Below are 22,381 nucleotides of genomic sequence, written 5' to 3' on the forward strand. Positions count from 1 at the left end.
TCTGGGTAAAGACGGCTCTCCTGGCATGCCACTGGCCTAGATCATGATGTCTGCCTCTCCTGCCGTGACTGGGATCTGGGTCAGCAATTCCCATCCTTGGACAGGGTGGCGGGGAGGGGAGGAAACGCCCGTGGGTGAGGAAGTGGCCTTGGCCGCCTGTGAGATTGTGACAGCATCGTGACTGCTCCTCTTTCTTCCCTCAGGGAAGATGTGCGCTCTCCAAGCTGAACATTTTAGTGGCTGCTGGTTTTCTCAGCAATGGCAACAGTCTTTGTAATCCTCCTTTAAAAGCAGCCCATTAGTTTCTGCAGCAAATATTTTGGAACAAATCTTTGCTCTGTTTCTTTCTTTAGAGATCTATAGTGCCAAAGAGGAAACAATTTGAATTCAAGCCCAGGGAAACTCACGTCTATAGCTAACTAGGTCCTGCTCCTTTCTCCCTCCTTCACTTTCTTTTTCTCTGTATCTCTCTCTTTTTGAAATGCTGGAGCGTGAGAGATATTTAGAGCAGGATGCAATATCACTTCCCCCTGCTGGTCATTTTGTATAATGTCTGTCTGTCGGATGTACAGAGTGCAGACAATGGGGCAATGCAAATGACAGAAATACAAAGTCGACTGACACTGAATCTGCTAATCTTTAAACATTGTCCACATGGAGTAAATTTTTAAATGCTTACCTTTGTTAATGTGAGAGAGTGAAAGGAATTTTTGACACCTTCCATTCTTTGCAGAATGATGTAATACATTTGTGAAGTAGTTATATCTTTTGTCCTCTACTGCAGCTTCTCAAACGTTAATGATTGCTTTAGCAATGTCATTTATTCTGCTTATGGATTGGATGTTCTTTCCTAAACTAAAATGAACAGGTTTTTTCCGGTTGGTAGCTTCGGGTGTTCATTCAAGTCGATCACAAATATCTACTCCTGTTTTCTATGTATATACAAAACACCCACAGAATAACCTTTAAAAAGATTAAAAGTGCATTAAAAGAGATATTTAGTGAGTGAAGCTTTAGCTTAAACTTAGTAATTGATCTCTTTTTTACCCAGGAAGACGGTGTTCATAAATATAGGAGATATTAATTATGACCCTATCAGGATGGTAAATTATATGGAGAGTTTTCAGACAAGAGTAAATGACCCTACTGAAAAGCGTTAGGGGTAAGTTTTTCTAGGGCAGCTCTCTGAACAATTTCCTCTATCCTCCTGTTTGTTAGCATCTAAATTTAAATATCCTCCTTAACAAAAACCAACCTTACTATCTTCTTAAATCCCTGCCTAGCTTTGCCGCATGAATCAAGAAAATCAGACTGATGTCAGGTGGTTGGGGTGCATTTGTGTGTTGGAGGACATCCGATGAGAGGAAGCTGGAAGCAGAAGGCTGTGCATGGGCTTGGAAGCCAGGTGTGTGTGCCTGCCACTAAGTGGATGCGAGCCAGCTAACTCCTCTAAGCACAGCACACTAGATATTGTTTAGGTTGTCTCCAGCTTAATTCACTGTTCTAGTCAAAATGATTAAGACATTTGACCTCATTTGGGCACTGAGAGCAGCACTGGAGCTATAAAAAGAGGGAGTAAAGTTGCTTTTATCCTCTTACAAAGACTCTCAAACACAGCTTAATATTAAATCATCCAGAGGATTAGCTGTAGGTTGGGCGTATTCTGTGGACACACATGCCTTGTTCTTAACTGCATCTTCTTTTCTTTTTTTTCCCTAGTTGCAAATGAAGCCGGAGATAAGACTGCCAGACCACTTGCCCGCTTCTCCCGTGAGTAAATCTTGTTTCACTCCTTTCCTGAGCTCCTTCAGAGGCCTTTCGCATGCGTGGTTCACCCCTATCATTCTGCCCAGAGTCAGTAAAACACTGCCAGTAAAACAGTAATATAAGAAATGTTTTCAATGGGTTAATACTCCACTGAGCCCCATCATCAGTGAGCTACTCATTGTTCTTGTCTTTTCAATCCTTAGAACTGGTTTATCAAATGTGCTCTAGGGCTTTGCTATTCAAAGTGTGGTCCTTGGAGCAGCAGCAGAATCTATGTTGCCTGGGGGCTTTTCAGAGATGCAGGGCCCCAGGCTCACGCCTGACCTACTGAATCAGGATCAATGTTTCAACAAATCTCCAGATTCCTGTGCACATTTGAGTTTGAGAAGCCCTGCACTGGAGACTCCCCTCAGAGCATCCTGCATTCGGATGGGCTTTTTCTGAAGAGTGAGTGTGGAAGCGTCTGTGAAATGCTTCTAGTTGTCAAGGTCCACACATGCGTGAAAGCATCGTCACCTCCTAGTGTGGACTCACAGCCCAACTCCACTGGCTTTACCTTGGTTAGGCGACGTTTTGAAGCCCAGATGTAATCTAAGACTGGTTCTCCTTTGGCACTTAGCTATTTGTAAGGGCCTGGGAGCCCCCCATCAATTTCACGTGACTCCTCTGTCTTCAGGTCTTGATCCCAATGGGAGAGCAAGAGTCAAAAGCCTCTTGATGTGTTCTGCACCAGAGTGATCTGCAAATTATTCAGCAAGTTAATGCACTTCCTGGAATGAAAGCCCAGATCCCAGCGAAGGGAGTGGAAATACCAAGGGAGATTGAGTAGGGTTGGGTGGAAGGACTCCCCAGATGGGCTGAGCATCCAGCAGAGAAATGGCAGAGCTATAAATCGGAATAGATAGATATTTCTTTCCAGCACCATCACTACTCGCTGGCTTTCACTAAAGTAATTTCACTTATATTTTCTGGGCCTCAGTTTTCCCATCTGAAAAATAGGGTAGGAAATTCATACCCTTCCTCTCTCTTCTATAAAAAAGTTACCATCTTTTGAAGTGATGGCATGAGAGGACTTAGACAAATTCCGAGTCACTGCATTGTTCACGCAGGATGACCAAGCCTTGAGTGTGGATTCTGCCACAGTAAGTCTTAACATGTAGAGTCGAAAGTATAATTTCTGTATTTACAGGGCTTCTTCCAAACTGCCTTCTAGCTCTTTTTGGGAGGCTTTGGGATTGATTCCTGGAAACGATTTTTATAGAACTGTAATAATATGTGATAATGAAAGAGCATTAAGTGCTCACATTTTAGAAATTGTGTAATAAAACACTCTCTTCTCACAGGCTCCATTTTTCACTGCCCTCCTACCTGGAATCATTATTTCCAAAATAAGTATTTCATCCCACAGTTCAGTGAGGATGATGAATATGCTTTTAGTCCCTTTATTTCTTCACCTCCTGAGCGGTAGTCAGACAAATGGATAAGCTGGAGTGGCGACCCGACCACGCTGTGCACACTGCCCTGCCTGCACCCCCACCCCACGGGAGTTCCTGCCACTCTGACGCTCATCACGAGGTTGAGGAAGGGGATGCGACCCTTTAACAGTGAAGCTAGAATGACACGTGGAGCGGTTAGGCCTTTCCCACAGAGAAGAGACTACCTTCTCTTGTAAATGGCTTCTGCAGCTTCTGGGATGGAGAGATGATGTGTCACTTGAAAGCTTATTAGTAGGAGCTAAGTGAGGAGATGAGGGAAAATAATATCTATATAGAAAAAAAGTAATTAGGGGCCAACCAATTAAGTTGGACTAATTCAGTTTGGGAAGATTGGAAGGACTTGGATGATAGAGTTCCCTTTGGAGACTGGAAGATGAAGTACTGCAGCATTCTCTAATTTTTGCATCTGACAAGACATACGAAAGCCCTGCCAGTGTGCATGGCCCGGCATGGAATTAGGAGGAATTCAGAGCAGGAGTCAAGAACACAGGCTGGTAATGCTGTGAAAATGGACCCTCAGAGCTGGGGGTCAGCAGAAAAAAGCTCAGGGGTGGGGAGGAAGTGATTGGCCCAGTGGCCCCCGCAAGTAGTTCCCAGGTTTTCATTCCCTTTGGGGTTCTCACTTTCTGATTCCTGATGCCCCTGGAACGTATTATTCATTTCTCTGCAGATTTTGCCCATGCTTGAATCCATATACCATATTGCAGTGGAGATGAGCTCTGATGGTTATAGTAAGAAATCCTAAAAGAAAACCAGAGGGAAATAGAGTGTAGGAATTATGAAAACATCTGGCCTTTCTAAGGGCTGGCTTCCAGTCCTACCTTGGCCAGTGGGCTTACCAGCCTTGAGGGCTCATTTAATCCACTTCTGAAGAAGGTGCTTCCACAGTACAACCCCGTGCTTGGCTTTCTTCTCTACATAGCTGACACAATCAGCCAGAACACTCTGCTTTCCTCAGAGACATTGATTCTAAAACCTATGGGTCAAGCTCAGTTCCTATGGCACTGAGACTGGAGACACTTGCTGTGCCATCAAACAGCAGTGCTGTGGTGGTGGGTGCTGTGGAGTGAATCCTGTGAGACTCTGAAGCCTCTCAGGCCCCTTTGCCACCCCTGTCCTCATCATTTTTGTCTTAGCAATGGCTTTTGATCAACCTGAACTTAATCAGAGCACCTGTCTAACAATCATGGGCACGCTGAGTAACAAGGAAGTCATCCTCCTAGGAGTGGGGTGGGGAAGGAGCAGAAGGGAGGGAGAGGAGTGGGAGTCAAAGGAAGTGGAGAACATTATTTTCCCCTCACAAACCTACAGAAGAATGACAGTGTCCAGGAGAGTGAGATGTTGAGAGTGACCCTGACTCTAAGGTACTGTGTGAGCCCGAAGCATGCTGGCTTTGGATCAACAGGTGGTTTAGAATGGCTCCCACCATGAGGTGAGCTGTTCTGGGGCTGGAGCACCTGTGTCTGGGGACCACCCCTCTCTGAAATGGGTGAGATGAGTGGGCAGAGCATCTCCTGTGGGTACTGCTTGCAAAGCTCTCTGACAGGGAGTGCTCACATCAGCTACGTGGCATTTCTGTTTTCACAAATGAGGACAATGAGGCTGGGAGAAAACACTGAGGATTGCTCACTGCTGGAATTCTGGGTCTCCCAACTCCAAATCCTGGCTGTGGCCAGTGCACATTTCTTCCTCCTTGGCTAAGGGGTGAGTTTGCTGATTCTGGGGCTTGGGGACTTGGGGGGGTCTTCCAGTTCAACTGTGTAGATGCTCAAGCTTTACCATGGGGTAGGCTTCAGAGATCCCCGTGGCTGTGACCTCCACTACAGCTGATTCTGTCTGCGGGTAGGGGAAGACTTTTCCTCAAACATCCCCTTACTAGCTTACTTGTATCTGAAACTACCTGAAAGAAGGGGAAAACTTGAAATTCAAATCCCCTTTGGAGTGGGGACACAGGGATTCATTCTTACTATGGTGAAAATGGTTGATAACAGAACTTTTAATTTTTTCCCTCAGACACCTGAAAGTGTATGCTCAGTGTATAAACAGAGGGGACAAAGGGGTTACTTCATTTAATTCTTCACTTAGTTACTCATTCAGATCATTACTGAACATTCACTGTGGGCCTGGCTCTGTGCGATATGCTGATGATACAAATTTTGATTAAAGCAAGATCCCTGCCATCAAGGAATTTAAGGCTCGATGTGAGAAGACAAAAAAGTTAGTCAATAAGGGAGTCAGGAAGTGGGGTCGGAGGGAACACAGAAGAGCCTCTAAGCAGGTTAGATCAGGTTTCCTAGAAAGAGGATGTTTGCATTGGGTGTTGAAAGGTGAGGAAGATGTGAGGAGCACGTCCCAGGCAGAGAGAACACAGGGCACAAAGGGGCCTCCTACGTTAGGGAAACCAGCTGGAGAGGCAGTCATGGGTGTGGGCAAGAGGGGTCTTTGTGCTAGCCCATGAGTGGACCCTGATTCTGGGGGAGCCTTTGAATGGTGTCACCCTTGGCCGGCATCTCACCCTCCTCCTGAGGTGGCTTCTGGGGATCAGGGCTGTGCCGTGAAGAACTGGACCTCCCCAGCCCAGCTCCAGACCCCAGCCAGGTGAGGAGCTCCTAGAGTGGGGGTCTTGACATTGGGACTGCTGGGATGATGTCAGCTAGCCATGGGGCCGGGTCCCCTGCTGGTCCAGACATCTGGGATACTGTATGGGAGGCTACCCTCTGGTGCCAGCCCCAGAGAGCCCTCCTCCTTGGAGATGTCTGTTTACATGTGTGCCGGTCTCCCCATTAAACAGTAGGTCTCTGGAGGCCAAGGGACCCCTGGCTGAGCGTGTACTGAGTGTTCCTGGTGCAGAACAAGTGCTCGTTCAATGAAGACTGGGTAAACGACGTCCTGCCTGCAGCTGTTCCCCACTCTTGTTCCTCTTTCTAACTTTGTAAGCACGGGCAGGCTCTCCTACTCGTACTCCTGGATCCCTCCTGAATATGTCCTCAAGGGCCTCCGACATTCTAGTGTGAGGGTCCTCAGAGGCCACAGGGAATGCGGGCTCGGGTGTCAGGCCAGGGCTTGGGTTCTGAGCCTAGGAATTCTGAATTCTGTGTGGACTTGGGCAGGAAGCTTACTCCCTCTAAGCCATACTTCCCACATCTGGATTCTGAGACAGCCCTGTAACTTCCTTTTAGAGCTGTGGATGACCACGTGCAGGGATGAGTGCTGAGATGCTTAAAACATGTGACTTGGTCACCAGCCAATCAGAACAGATGTTGGCCACGAGCGATGTGTAGAACCAGGCTAAAGGAGGCCCTAATGGGCCAGTCAGGATGGGCTGGTGTAGCCGAAGTAGATGTTGGCCCTGATCACCTGGAATAAATAATATAAAACATACTGTCTGCACATTGTAAGTGCTCAGTACATGCGGGTAATTGTCATTACGTATATTATTGCCCTGTGTCATCTTCCTACCTCCCTCCACGCCTCCCTCCCTCCCTTCCTCCAACCCTCCCTTCCTTTCACATGTATTTATTGAAGACTTCTCTCTCCTAGGCCCTGGGAACACACAGATGAGTAAATTTGTCTTCAAAAAGCTTGCAGTCTAAGCAGGGAGATGGAGAAATAAGCAGCTCCAATGCAGTGTGTGGAGGGAAGTGCTGGAGATGGTACAGGAGCTGTGGGAGCCAGACTGAGGAGACCTCATCCTGCCTGGGGTGGGGGTGGACTGCAGGGGGTCCTGTTGGAGGAGCCAAGCATTATCTGAGGCTTGTGGGGCTGCATGGGGGTTAACAGGTAGAGAAGGTAACTTCTAATCCTAAAAAAAAAAAAAGAAAAAAAAAATTCCCCCAAACCAAAAACCAAAAACAATAACAAAAAACACCGCTTTTCAGGGAATAAGAATAAATAAACCTATGTGCAGTGTTCAGATATGGCCACAGTGTGGCAGGACAAGCCCAGAGTTTGGTGTGGGTCTCTACTCTAGGAGAGTTAAAGAGGCTGCATGCAGTGCAGTGGACAGAGCGCTTTTGTGAAGGGAGTCCGTGGCAGTGGAAGAGACTGTGTGGAAGGAGAGGCTGGCCCCTGAGCTAGTGTATCTGGGCAGCTCCATTCTGGAGTTTTGATGGCTTCCCTGAGGGGAGAATAATTTCTCCCCTGAGATGAGCAATTGTTGAAAAGAAAATAGTGGTATCAAAAGCAGTACAAAAATGGAACCCAGTTAGCAATGCCTGCAAATTTGCCCTCTTTTGCTTTGGGAGGTAAAAATCCAGATAGTGTTGAATGTAGATTATCAGTATAGAAGGGCTGGAGTAGTTTTGGTGGATAGATGATAAAGCAAAGGGAGGTCACATAGCATTTCTGTACTGGGTTTGTATGATTGGGTGAATGGTCCCCTTTCCTGGGCAGAGATGGGCAGAGGCAGGCAAGGATGTGCAGTGAGGGTGGGCACTGGGGCTAGGATACGGGGGGTCAGTAGCTGATACATAGTGATGTCCACTGTGGAGCTCTAGGGCAAACTCAAATCATGTCTGACAGAGCGCTAGAGGCCAGCCAGAGATCTTTTCCAAATTGATTGTCATAGTGAGGAGGGTTTGTTGCAAGCATCGGGGGCTTGCATTGGGAGTGGATGGGTTATGGAACCGGGATGATGAGAACAAAGAGAAGATAAAATGGGTAGGAGGAAGGGCTGAGAAATGCCGTGAGCAGTGGTGGTGGGCTGTGGCTGTTGGCTGGGCGTTCAGTCTTCTCAGGAGTGTGTACTGTGGATGAACAGAGCCATATAAAGGGCGCAGGGCAGGTACTGGATCTGGAGATTTCCTGGCTTGTCTTAAACAACTGTAACTATTTCCAGAATGTTCAGATCCTTTGTGGAGTTCTGGGTGTCACCTCAACAGTCTTCATGGACCGAGCATCTTCACTTCCCACTTGCTTCTGCAGAAAGTCACCTTCAGCAATGGCAGCTCTGTGGCTCAGAGGCATCAGTCCAGCTCAGGGGTCTTCAAAGTGGGGTCCCTGACAACTCGTGAGAAATATGAGTATTTGGGTCTCCTTACCAGATATACTGAATCAGAATCTCTTAGGGTGGGTCTCAGTAATCTCTGTTTTAACAAACTTGAGTGGTGATTCTGAAGCATGCCAAAGTTTGAGAACCACTTCTCTACTTGGAAGGACTGTGTTATGGTGGTGGTAGGGGCAGAGGCAGAAGCCAGCATGCAGAGCAGGATAATGGTTTTATTTAGTTTATATTTTACAGAATAATACAACCAGCAGTTTTCAAAAGCTGCTTATAATATGTAATTACATACATACATAAGACAGAGCAAATGTTAATTGTCCTTAGCAAAAATAGTTTATTATTACTATTATTATTTTATTTTTCTTGGAGGAGTTTGTGGGGGCTGATGGAGAGTTTTGGGAAATGATCTAAAGGTCCCCCTATCAGCCTTTGCAGTTGGCACTGCCCTGCATCATCTCTTGACTCTAATCCTCTTTTTTCTAAGGTCATCTCCTACCTAGTCCTTTCCCCCTCCACAACAAGGTCACTATAAGAGCTGATGGGCTGCCTCCTAGCTTCTTGCTTGTAGCTTCAAATCACCCTCCACTCAGTAACCTGTACCATTACTCTCAAATTCTCGTTCTTGTTATGACATATCTGTGCTTCAGAACCACAGGCAGTTACTCCCCAACTTGTGTTCATGCAAGATTTAAAATGACCACAAGGGGGTCCCAGTGCTTTATCTTACCCCCTTTCTTCATCCCTTTCATCAAATATAGCTGTTTTCAGCCAAGCAAATCTGCTTGGTTCAGTTAACAAATGTATCAACCCATTATCTTAGGTTTGAAAAATTTCAAGTTAGACTAGAACTTGAAAATGAGTCAGTCCAAAGCTTACCACCTTGTGTAAAACTCATCCTCTTAACGACATTCAGCCAGGGGGTTATGAGCTCTCTGAAGGAACCCATCCAGTGATGGAAGACTCGCCTTGTCTTAGAAAAGGTTGATGGTCATGGTCATAGTAATGCACTGGAGTGTGTCTGTGTGTTTGGGGAACTGAAACTCACTCTGCTTTTCTTTTTTTGAATGTATTTGATCAAGTCTTTGAATGTGTCCCCTATATCACTTGGTCCCCAATATGTTATGCATTGGTCCACCAGTGGATGGCCGGTGGTAATACAAGCAGCTTTAGGAGCTTGTGGATGATACGTAACCCAGATCTTAGCTGGAGGCTCCGGGTCCATTGACAGCTAGGTCAGTAGGCTCAAATTGCTATTGTGTGCACTTTGCAGTTCAGAGCAGTCCTCAATGTTTCCTTGAATGCCTGGGATGACTTAATGTTTCTCTGGCCCTGATTTCCCACCTCTCTTGATTGTGTTCCTCTGTATGCTTCTGGCTATTTTCATATCTGCTCTGATACAGACTCCTATAAGCCAAGTCCCTACAAGCCAAGTCCCTACTCTTCTTCCCGTGGAACCAAAGGCTATTGGTTAAAGCAAAATGTGACTGAAGATTAGGGAAAGCAAAATCACAACATGCAGTTACATGCAATTTAAAGTCATAGTTTTGTTCTCAACAGTCCTTTTGTCCATCTACCACCAGTCATTTTTTAAAGACCGTGTTTCCCAGGCAGCTCCTGCCGTACCACCCCTTGATCCCCCTCTACCCACCTTCTTCCATTCTTTGCCCTTCGTTTCCTTCTCCCTCTTCGGGATAGAGGACATTCCTCCCAGTCTCTCGTGCAGAGCCGCATGACCATCCTGTTTGTTGCTTTGGTATCTGCTGACACTCTTGCCCTCATCATCTCATCTCTGCTCCTTTCAGCTTATTTCATTTCCTACACGCAGGCCAATTTCTTCTTCTTTAATGGGAATTGTGGTCCAGCTTGTTGGGACACTAGCAGATCTTTACTCCTTGCCGTAAGTGTATAAGCTTACACAGTTAAAAAATCTGATTAGAACTTTTTGAGTGTAATGTGACCCCAGGGAAGGCAAGGAAGACATGGCTTGATTACGGCGTGCCAAGTACCTCATCTCTCGATGTATACTCCTTTGAATAAAGTCAGGGTGAAGTTTCTGTTCCAGTAAGAGGTGGACTAAGAAAACCTGAAAATCCTCCAATTTTTGAAAGCACGTAGGAGTCTGAGTGAAATATATTAAAAAATACCTTTAAATGCATAGTTAAACTTACAATAAAGAAAGGAAACTCTGCAGGTGGTAGAAGTGAAAGAAGAATTTAGTACCAGTACAGCAAGCTGTAAGCATGCCTGCTGGTTCTGCAGCTGAGCTGCATGGGTGGTGCTGCTAATTCCATGGGATCTAGTAACACATATTTTAACATCCACCTGGGGAAAAAAGTTAAGGCCTTGCTTGGCCTGTGCAGGGTGGGGAGCTGGATCTGAGACTTTCGCCTGAACTTGGACTCTTAAAACCTATGGCAGATTTCGTTTTCCAAAAATGTTTGCAACTGTGTCTCCCATCTCACATGCTTTTCTTGTATGCGATGTTGACCCCCCCCCCCCGCCCTCCGAGTTGTGAAGCCTGTGGTCCCTCCCCTTGAATCTAGGTGGTTTGTAACTGTGGCAAAAATGTTGCTCATGACTTGCAAAGTTAGATTATCAAAAGTGATGCGGCTGCCACCTGGGGCCTATTGGGGTGCTTTTTCTTGGAACACCATCCTCATGCTGTGAGGAAACAGATACCATATGGTGAGCCCACTGCTGGGTCCATACCAGAGTGCAGGTTTGTGAGCAAAATAAATGGTTGTTGTTGTTTGAAGCCAGTAAGTAAGTTTGGGGTGATTTGTTATGCAGCAATAGATAACTGGAACAAAAGTCTACATCCTCCCTGAAAGAAGAATCTGGAAAACAAAACGCATGCATTAGTATAGGGAGATAACAAGGAAACTTGTTTGCCTCCTCTGGCTCTTGAGAATTCTCCCCATGGCAATTGAAACTGCCTGCATGGTCTAGGAACTGTTTCAAACTAAGAAATTAATAAGAATTGGTTCTATGGGCTAGTAATGGCAGAATTAAATGGAAAAACCTGGCAGAATCGAATGCAGGTATTTTCTGAAATGCAACCAAAGTCATAAAGTAATCTCATAAAGAAAACAAGACCCACTAAACATAAGTTTACAGTCAAAATTCAAAAAAAAATCTATAGGGGGAGAATCTACTGTAATGAACAGGAGTCAATGAACACAACAAACAGAGAATTAGAAGCCTAAGACCTCAATGTAATATAATGACAAACTGAAAAATAATAGAATATTGAGATGATTACTGCTATTTGGTTTTTTAAAAAATAGATTTATTGAGATATAATTCTTATACCTTAAGGTGTACCTACCTGTTAAAAGTGTATAATTCAGTCTTACCAAGCCTCCACAATCACCAATTCCTTAAAATAAAATTATCTTTCTATATACATAGAAAAGTGTACAATTCAGTGGTTTTTAGTATGTTTGTGGAGTTGTGCAACCATCACCATAATTACAATGGTGATGAAAGAAATCAAAGAAAATCTAAATAAGTGGAAAGATACACCATGTTCATGTATTAGAAGACCCAACACAGAAAAAAAGTCAGTTCTTTCTAAACTGACATACAGATCTAATACAATTTCTATGAAAATCCAAGAGAGATTTTCTTTAGACATAAATAAGATTTTATGAAATTTATATGGAAAGTCAGAGGAACTAGAATAGTTAGGATAATTCTGAAAAAGAAGAATAAGGTACAAAGGATCAGTGTATTTGATTTGGAAACAATATGCAGTTATAAAAATAAATCTAGGTGGTACTGGTGAAAGGATAGAACCATAGGTTAATGGAGCACAATAAAGAAGCGAGAAACAGATTCATTCAAATATGCCCAACTGATTTTTGACAAAAGTGCAAAAGTAATTCAATAGAGATAACATTGTCTTTTTAACAAATGGTGCTGGAGTACTTGGACATTCATAGAAACTTTATTCATAAGTAACCTCAAATTGGAAACAACCCAGATCTTATTTATCCAGTGAATAGTTAAACAGACTATGGTGCATTCATATCATGGAATACTGCTCAGCAATAAAAAGAACAAGCTATGGATACATGCAACAACCTAGGTGAATCTCCAGAGAATTAATGCTGAGTGAAAAAGCCAACCTCCAAAGGGTATAAATCCCATGTACATAGCATTTTTGAAAAGACAAAATTATAGAAATGGAGAACAGATTAGTGGCTGCCATGAGGGATGCTGGTGGTGACAACAGTGTTCTACATCTATGACAACCTCCTGGTTGTGATGTACTGTAGTGTTACAAAATGTTACCATCGGGGGTAATTGGGGAAAGGGTACAAGGGATCTTTCTATTACCTGTTACAAAGTTCTTGGCACACCACACAAAGCCCTTCGAAATCTGGCCCCAGCTGACCTCTCCTGTTGCCCTAATTGATCATTTAAGCCCAGAAGAATGAAACTAGTTGCCCTCCCATGCTGTTTCACCTCTCCATGACTTTGCACATGTGTCTGCCTCTGCCTGAAATGTTCTCTCCCTCTGCTGATCACCAAGCCAACCCATTCATCTCTCAAAACTCTGGGCGAAGACCACTTTTTCTATAAAGCCTAGCTTGATCACCAGGACAAAATTATCAGTCCCTCCTTTGTTTGACATCTACTTGTTTCTACACAGTTAGATTATTATTTACTTCATACTGTATTATAAATATCTCTTTATTGACTGTCTCCCTACTAGACTTTGAGTTACCTGAAGCCAGATACTATGCCTTGCCAGTCAGTGTATATAAGTGTTTAATAAATGTTTGTTCAGTTGGACTGAAAGCAGAGAGAATGGGAATGTTCTAGATTTGTAACAATTCCAAACAAGGGGAGAAATCGCACTCATTGCCTGGACAGCTCTTAGTGATTCATACTCATTTACCTTACTAGAAAGAAGTCAGGGGCATTTTAACTTACAGGACTCCCGTGATTCACAAGTCACAACTTCCTGTGATGCCTTGTCTTCAGCAAATATTTGTGGAGCACATATTGTGTGCCAAGTACTATCTCGACACCCTGCTCCCTCGACATGGTGTACATTAGGCCCTGGCTAAGCCTTGGGTTGAATCCCAGAGTGGACACCTACAGTCCTGTAGGCTGTGGAATGTGCAACCCCATCCTGCAAACTAAGCTATGAGCAGTGCACTACTGCAATAGTGTAGTCCTGGGGTCTCTGTTGAACTTCTCACGTTTGCAGCTGCAATTCTTGGGACCTGTGAAAGAATTGCCTAGGTTCCGAGTCAGTTTATGAAGCTAGGTTCCCTAATTTAATAGAGCAAGATAGGAAGGGAGGTCAAGATGTGGAGCCAATTGGGTGAGAAACTGAAGGAAATTCACCCATGATACAATTGAAACACATGGAAGGAAGAACAGACTGATGACGAGATTCATTCTCATTTTTCATGTGGTTTCTATAACCTCAGAATCTTATAAGCAGATAAAAAAGTCAACCTCGAAGGACATTTTGGGTGCAGGAGTATAAAAATGAGTAAGTCACAGTTCTTTTCCTAAAGGAGCTTACCACCAACAGATGAACCATTTTATTTTATTTAATAAATCATCACAACAGATGACCTTTATTTTATTAGCGGCAATGGCTAGTTTGAGTCAAAATTAGAAAGTTCTTCTCTGTGACTAATATATTACCCCCTAGAGCCTCTGTTTTTCTGGAACTCTTGTTTAAAACTCCAAATCTCCAAGCAATTACTTTCAAACACTTATTTTTGATCACAGTACACATACCGTTTAAGCATGTCTTGAATGAACGTGGCACATTCTTCCAAGCACTCAGTGCACTTTCATACATACTATATTACTGAATTCATTCCCACCAAGTTTTTATAATGAGGTTAAAAATCAATCCTGGAACTTCCCAAAGGAATACTAGGCAGATTTACAAATGAGTCATCCAGCAGATGGTAAGACTTGGATTTTTGCATGCTTTGCAGACATTAGCATACTTCAAGGTAGTTATGCATTGAAAAATATTCACTGAATTATGGGGGAGGTGGTGTTTGAATTAGTGATAGTCTATGTTATAGAAAACTTAAGAAAATGCTATCTTCTACCTCTCAAATACCTGACTTACACTAACCATTAACAAAGTGTTTGTCAAGTAGGTTTGACTCTTGATAAGATTCTCTTTTAATTAGTATACTAAATGAATGCTGTCAAAGTTCTTGAAGACAGCCTCTCTTTATTTCTGTCTATATCATTACTCTGCTGAACAGACTCATTCTTTTGATCTGTGACAAAGAGTAATCGAGACCTCTCCTCTTGGAATTGATGGTCTCACTATGTAGTGATCCACTGCACCAGATGAATTTCTAAATAGACTTTGAAAATTATGTAGGAGCTGTGCCCATCAATTGGGTAAAAACAAATGCAAGACTTTGCTTCGAAGCAGATTGGGCACCGTCTTACTGTTTTCTTTGGGCTTGGGTTATGCATTGCTTATTGTGATAACTAGCTGTTTGAGTATGAATGTCAGTCTTACTCTTGGTTCTTTCTGCTGAATTTATCCAGCAGCCCAGGTAGACAGTGAGTGAAACCTAGAGTGACCTACATACCTCACCTTTCAGAAAACCACAAGCTCTGTATCAATCTTTTTGCATTTCAGAATGATTAAACTAGGATTAAGTCCAAAATAAAACTCCAAACAAAATGTGAAGAACTAAAGAAATGAAACACTATCCTAAAGACTTAAGGAAAAAGTAGACTTCTGAAAAATAATTTGATATAGATGGCAAAAGGAAAAATGTAAATGCTACTTTGCATTCTCCATAAGAAGCAAGAGGACATAGTCCCTATGAGATAGGAGCAGAAAGCTGTAGGAATAAAAGTATGTTAATTCTAAGTTAAGATGCAAAAAGGGACAATACAAAGAAAGTAACTCTGAAACAGGAATTAAAATCCACACTGAAACATAGAAATGAAATGAAAAGATTTTAATCAATGAGTGGAAGACAAACTTGAGAAACGGTATATTAGACTGTAGATGAAAGTGATGAAGAATTGAAAATGATAAGATAATAAGAGGTCAGAGAAGAAAGAGCCAACAGAAATATGTGAATCACAGATATTCTGAAACTACAGACAAACAGCTGGAGCAGAAGTTTGAAAGATAAAATTGAAGGCAGCTTGCCTAAACAGAAAAAAGTAAGGCCTGAGTTTACATATTGAAAGGACTCATTGTGTTCCAGAAAAAAAATTACAAATCAGTAAAAATAACCCACAATTACATATATGGTAGCACCATTTTTGAAATACAAGATATAGAAACATGTCTGCCTGCAAAGGAAAAAAACCAAACCTATCAGACTTGGTTACTAATTCTTTTCGACAGCACAGAAATAGCAGAAGATAATTGAGAAATATGTTCAGAGTTTAATGTAAATTCAGTAAGGTCTGTACCTAAGCTGTTGTTCATGTATGTCTCATTAACCACATGTCATTCTTGGAAAGAATTATTTGAGGATAGACTTAAGCCAACTGAACATTAATCTAAAGAAATTCTGTAGAGCTGTTCTGTCGCATAAAATGTGACTATTGAGCACTTGAAATGTGGCTAGTCCTAAGTGAGATCTGTAAGTGTAAAATACACACTGAGTTTTGAAAGAAAAGAATAATATAAAAATCTCATTAATAGTTTATTGTGTTGATTACTTGATTAAATGATACTATTTTGAGTTTATTGACTTAAAGAACATGATTTATTAAAATTGATTTCATTTGTTTGTCTTTAATAAATGTAGCTACCAGAAAATTTAAAATTACAAATATGGCTTGTTATCTGTTCTATTGGACAGTCCTGCTTTAGACGATAAATTATTGTGTTAAAGAGCTAGTGAGCACCAAAACCAGGTAAATGTATCCTTCAGTACAGATAGCTATTGGACATAAAGTTAGAAAACAAATGTAATGTAAAATACAGTTCTTAACAGTGAAACATCTTAATATTAAAATAACAATTTAGAAGTGAAATATAAAAATTCACATTACATCAGTGAAAGTGAGTAGAGGGACTAGGAAGGCTGGGAAGCTAATTTAATGGTCTCACATGGAGTCAATGGAAGCTGTGTTGTTATTGGTGTCGACAGTCAGATAACAAGAGAGATGTATATAAGCATGTATATTTTAGAATTGAAAGGTATCTATTGTAGTTTCTCAATTGTCACAACTATCTATGATTTCAAAAGGCAAAACTAAAACAAAAAAAGAGTGAGCAAGACTGTTCCAAGCAAGCACAAAGAAAAAGGTGATAGCTGTGGCAGTATTAACTTTGTAAAAAGCAGAACTCAAGAAATAAACAGCTGAGTCACTTTCCGTTGATAGAGAATATAGTCCACAATGCGGATGTGATAGCTCTAGACCTTATTTTCTACACCTACAGTGAATCTTTTCTTTAAATTCAGTGCCCATGAAATAGTACAAAAATTACCAAGACTTAGGTGATAGATAAAACATCAACAGATTCCCCAAATCAAGATTAGATCACGTAGAACATAATCTTTCTATATCGTTACAAAATCTAGAAAGTAAAAAGAAAAAAAGTTAAAGAAGGAAGGGAGAAAAGAAGGGAGGAAGAAAGAAAAAAGAGCATGAGGGAAAGAAGAAAAGCTTAAATGACAGCAACCAAAAATACTTTCACCATTTGAAATATTTTTTTCAGAAACAGTCAACTTCTGGGTCAGAAAGGAAATGAAAATTTCCATTACAGTCTTCTCAGAAAGGATATTCAGTGAGAAGTTGGGATGTCAAAACTGGTGACGTGCATCCAATTTAAAAAACAAGTTAGGGAAAAAAGAGGAATATAAACTTATTCAAAGTAGGGGAATGAAAATATAAATCTGAAAGCAAAAACAAATGAATCAGAAATGAGAAAAGCAGTGAAATGCATAGATTCAAGAGCTAGCTCCTTAAAAAGGCAGTAAAAGTAACCTCTAGAACAGCTCTGTCCAGAAAACATTCTGTGATGATAGACTGTTCTATGTGGGCACTGTCCAGCACAGAAGCTACTAGTCACACGTGTTTGTTGAGCACTTGAAGTGTGACTAGTGCAACCGAGGAAGTAAATTTTTAATCTTATTCAATTTTTATTTTATTTAAAAAATTTTTATTGAGATATAATTGATTTACAATGTTGTATAAGTTTTAGATGTACTGCAAAGTGATTCAGTTATACATACATACATATATCTATTCCTTTTCAGATTTTTTTCCATTATAGGTTATTAGAAGATACTGAATATAATTCTATTCAATTTTAATTGATCTTAATTTAAGTCATCACACACGATTAATGTGCTACCATATTGGACAACACAGCTCTAGAAAATAAACAGAGAAGAAAATAAGTAATAAATACTTGAAAGTGTTAATATATAGATGAAGATTAAAATACAAAATACCATAGAAATCTGTGCTAAAAATTGAATATTTCTACAAAATGGCAGTTTCTAAGGGAAAATATTGACTCCAAAAGAAATAGATATCTGAATGCAGCATAACAAACGAAGAAAGACCCTGAAAAATTTGTGAAGTGATTACTTTGCTAAAGATGCTTTGGATCCTGAGTTTTATAGGCAGTTTTGTTCAAACATCAGGGAAAAGGTTATTCCCATATTGATGATTGTATAAGAGACTACTATTAGAAAAGAGAATGGAAAATTATTGTGGATGATGTATGTGCTTACCAAAACTGAAACAAAAAAACAAGGAAAAACCCTTAAAAAGTGTGAGTTTAGTAAGGATCTGGAATATTAAGAAAATGCACCAAATGATAGCTAGTTTATATTCCAGCAACAGCAATTTAAAAAATATCATCTAAAAATGTACTCTGTTAATAAGAGTGGCAAACATATAAAATGCCCAGGGAACAAACTTCATAAGAATTTCCAAGGCAGAAGAAAATTGAAACTTTACTGAAGGAAATCAAAGTCTGACTGAAATACATAGGAAGACCTTTTGGTTGGCAGGTGACAGAAACCCAACACCAAGTCTCTTAAGTTTGAAAGGAGATTTGCTGGAAGGATACCATAGTAGTTCACAGACCTGTAGAAAAGCTGTAGAAAACTCATAGGTCTGGGAATATAAGGGACTGGAACCAGCTTGTGCCACTCTCAAGACCCTTCTTGTTTTTTTTCCTGCTTTCCTTCGGATATTGGCTTCATTTTCTCAGGCTCGTTCGTGTGTTGATTGGGACATGTTGCTAGCACTAACAGTCTAAGAGAAAGGAAATCACTTGTTGGTTTCAGTATGAAAAATACTACAGGGAAGAACTGTGATTATCTGAGATTTGGTTGTATACCTACTTCTCGACTTATTACTGAGGCCAGGGCCATGGAATAACATAGTTAAAAAGCCCACCAGACTCACATGGGATGAGTAATGGGGGAGGAGACATTCCCAAAATAAAGTGAGAGGGGCTATTATAAGTAGGGAGGAAATGGTGCTTAGGTAAACAAATATGATAGCTGTTTTATACTGAAAGGACATTTCGTCTACCTGGATGACAGCATGATATATTGTGAAGATGATCATTCTTTTGATAAATAAATAAATAAAATAATTAATTATACCTTTGTTAAATACCATCTTAATGTAAATTCAAAAGGGAGATTTCTCTTTAGAAATTTTTAAACTAAATTTTCTTAAAGACTTAAACAAGTAAGAATAGCCAAAAGGAAGGGGGAGGTGTTGCAATATCAGATGGATATTATAAAGTTATAATAAATAAAATAGTGTGATTCTGTTGTTTAAAAAGTTTAATTTAACATCGTAACTCAGAAATAAACCCTAAAAAAAGAAGAAAGAAATCCTAACATATTTGAGAATTTAAAATATATCATCACAAATCAAGTTGTAGCCTTACATTTTGATAGCCCTCCCACCTCAGTGTGTATGACATCTGAAATAGAGTTAAATGTTCAGATCTCTTCGAAGTTGCAGGGGACAGTTTCTGAAAAGTTTCCAAAACCAAGATTTGTATATTGAAAGTTACAGAACAGTACCTGTGTGACTGATTTAAAGATATTCAAAACATTACTTATACTTTACTTTTTGTACTATCATTACTGTTTTAGTGGGCATACAACTTTTCACCTGGGCTTTATTGGGTTCATTTCTGACTTCTGTACCCAAGCCCCAATTTTCCTACCCCCTGGGAATTTTAGGAGCCTTATCCTCCCCAAAGGAGAAGATACCTGTGAACACATGTCATGGGTATTTTGAGAACCATTGAAAGTTTCCAAGGTGGTTTTCTTTCTTTTTTTTTTTTTTTCACCTTTCTGGAGAATTAAATCTCTTCTTTCCTTTGTGCTTTGCAGGTCTCTAACTTCTCAGCCTTCTGCTAGTATAATGCTGTGTATTTTTTTTAGATCAGGAAACCAAGTTGATAAGTCACTTGTCAGATTTAAATGGGACTACCGCATCACCTTGGGCTGCTCCTGCCAGCAGTTTATCAGGCTGCCACCATTAGACACACTTCAAAATGAATCTGTAGTTATTTTGGATTTAGATTCTTCTCATCTCATTTTCTTGCTGTGTCTTTCCTTAGCCCATTAAACTCATCTTGCATTATTCATCTCTCCCTGCATCCTGAACTTCTTCTTTAAATGAAGCTGCAAACTGCTTCATGGAAGGGACTGCAGCATCAAGGCTCTCTCTGGTTGTGGACAGGGTGTATCTTATTTCTTACATAAAAGGATAACTTTTTCATAGTAAAAAAATGCAAAACATTGTGCTTGATTTACACTCTGTGTGTGTTTGTTTACTTATAAATAAAGTACAAACAGTGTGATGCATCACCCTGAGCCCTGGATTAGGAGAATGAGAATTTTGGGTCAAAGCAATTTGTGTTTTCTAACTCTGTGATTTAGGTGATTTGATCTCTTGGAGCATTAATGTTCTAGTGTTCAATACTGTTTCAATAATACTTACTTTGAAGGATTGATTTGATGATTAAATAAGGTACCGTAGTGAAGGCATCATGACAATGCACAGCACATAGCAAGTACTGAACAAATGTTGGTTACATGTGAATCTGAGCACTTGTTCTGTTGATAAACTCAGTGGTACAGAAGCGGCTCCCAGAGTTCGTGATTCTGGAAGAAACAATCCATCTGGGGCGTCCATGGGGTACACAAAAAGTTGTCTTTGTGAAGAGAAGGGAGAGGATTTAGGGCAGGGACAGAGGGGAGATAACAGGAAAAGAGAATGTAATGGGCACTGAATTGGAGTCAGGAACAAGCCAAAGGCAAGAGGAAAGCTGAGATGGGGAGGGAGGGGTGTGGGCAGAAGCAGATGGGATGGAGTGGGCTGAGCGGAGTTGCTCATCTCCTGCACCTGAGCCGCATTATTTTTGTTACCCTGAAGGGTTAGTTTGTGTATAATTTCCCTCAGGGGTTTTTTGATATTATTGAGAGAGACCTGTGTGACTCTATTTCCATATTTTTGCTTCTACTTAGTCAGAAACATTTCATGCTTTCAAAGTCAACTTAAAATAAATTAGAGCAGGGGAATTTTTATTTTTCATTTTGTCAGAGCGGACATTCCAGTGTCCCTGGAGAGTGCTCTGCTGAGAATCAGAGGAAGAGTTCTTTTCCATTCTCTCAGAGTTAAAAGAGGAGAGTGCTCCAGAGGGCTCACATCAGATTGAGCTGGGATGAGCCATGTCAGGAGGCTACGATCCACATAAGGCAGGAATGAGTAGCAGATGGGATTCTGCTTGTATTTTCTAGGATCCAAAAACTGTGTGGAAACCATATGAAGCGGGTACCTTTGAGCCCAGCTTCATATCCCGTTAGCCCACTATTTAAGCTCTAGCTGTACTGCTTTCTCTTGATTTTTGTGCCGAGGATTCTCTAATGATGTGGGAGTTGTCCCACAGTCATGCATAGCATACCCAGAAGGGCTGGGGAATTAATTTCCTATGGGTACCCTTGTCATGAGCTGAGAGCCTGTACATAAATGCTCCCTCTTCCATTCCTCAGGAGGGTCATTCTGATCATCACCTGCAGTGACTCCAAAGATCTCTGACTGCACTGATATAAGGGACGGGAGGGAGGAATTAGGATTATTTTGTTATTGTAAGATACCTGTGAAATGGCATGGTGTTTTTGAAAGTGCACTTGGATTATCTATAAATGTATATTGTGAACTCTAGGGCAACCACTGAAAGTTAAAAATATAACTATAACCAATATGCTAAGAAAGAAGAATCATGTAAGAAGCTCAGAAAAACAATGGAAGACAAAAATAGGAACAAAAAACAAGGGCAACAAATAGAAAATATAATGGATATGGTAGATATTAATCCATTTACTTAATTCATAATTATATCAATAATCATTTGAATATCAGTAGTCTAAACTGACCAATGGTCTAAGGGTACCAATTAAAAACATAGTTAATAACCAGTTGCGGTGACAACTCAATATTGCACCTGTGTGCTGACTTCCCTTTTGTACCCTAATTCACTCCTCCATGTCCTTCACTCCTGCTTCCTGAAAATCACTTCCAGATAAACCACTTGCCATCAGCACCTGTCTCAGGGTCTGCTTTCTGGAAGAAAACCCGGCCAAGACCCTACATTGGAAGCAATTCATTACGGGCTAGGAAAGGCCTCTTTCTCTGGACTTGGTGGTATTCTTGGTTTCACTCTTAGTATGCTTCCTATGATACATTTTATTGCTTAAAATTTTTGAAACTGTTTTTATTCACCTTTCACCTTAAAGTTTTCTTTTTTTAAATAGTACATCAGTTACTAATTAATTTATTCAGCAAACATCTCTTTCAAGTCCTGTTGAAAACCATCACGAGTTCATACTGATAGTTTTAATTTGGATCCAATGCTGCAGGGTTCTTCTTCATACTCTCCTGTTGCCCACTGTATGTTCCTTCTCCTGAGGTGAGAGCTCTGGGCCCCAGTGCCCTCGTGCTAGTTGCTTGTTTGCTCTTTCCTCCAATACACATGACATCGTTCAGATGACTACTTTATGATTACTGCTGACTAGAAGCCAACTCAGCGAAGCTCCAGATTTCTTTGCAGTGTGTATGTGTGTGTGTGCCCTTAGAACTGGTCTCTGAGGAT

The 22,381-nt window shown here is 41.1% G+C and overlaps 1 protein-coding gene across 1 annotated transcript in view; it reads left to right on the plus strand.

Moving 5' to 3' along the window:
- Positions 1 to 22,381, plus strand: part of PDE1C (phosphodiesterase 1C) — a 474,248-nt gene that overhangs the window by 113,836 nt on the left and 338,031 nt on the right. Inside the window, 1 exon segment of the mRNA XM_014561810.2 lies at positions 1,720 to 1,770. Within this exon segment, the coding sequence (XP_014417296.2) occupies positions 1,720 to 1,770 (51 nt within the window).

The sequence above is a fragment of the Camelus ferus genome, chromosome 7 (assembly GCF_009834535.1).
Source record: "Camelus ferus isolate YT-003-E chromosome 7, BCGSAC_Cfer_1.0, whole genome shotgun sequence".
Lineage (NCBI taxonomy): Eukaryota > Metazoa > Chordata > Mammalia > Artiodactyla > Camelidae > Camelus > Camelus ferus.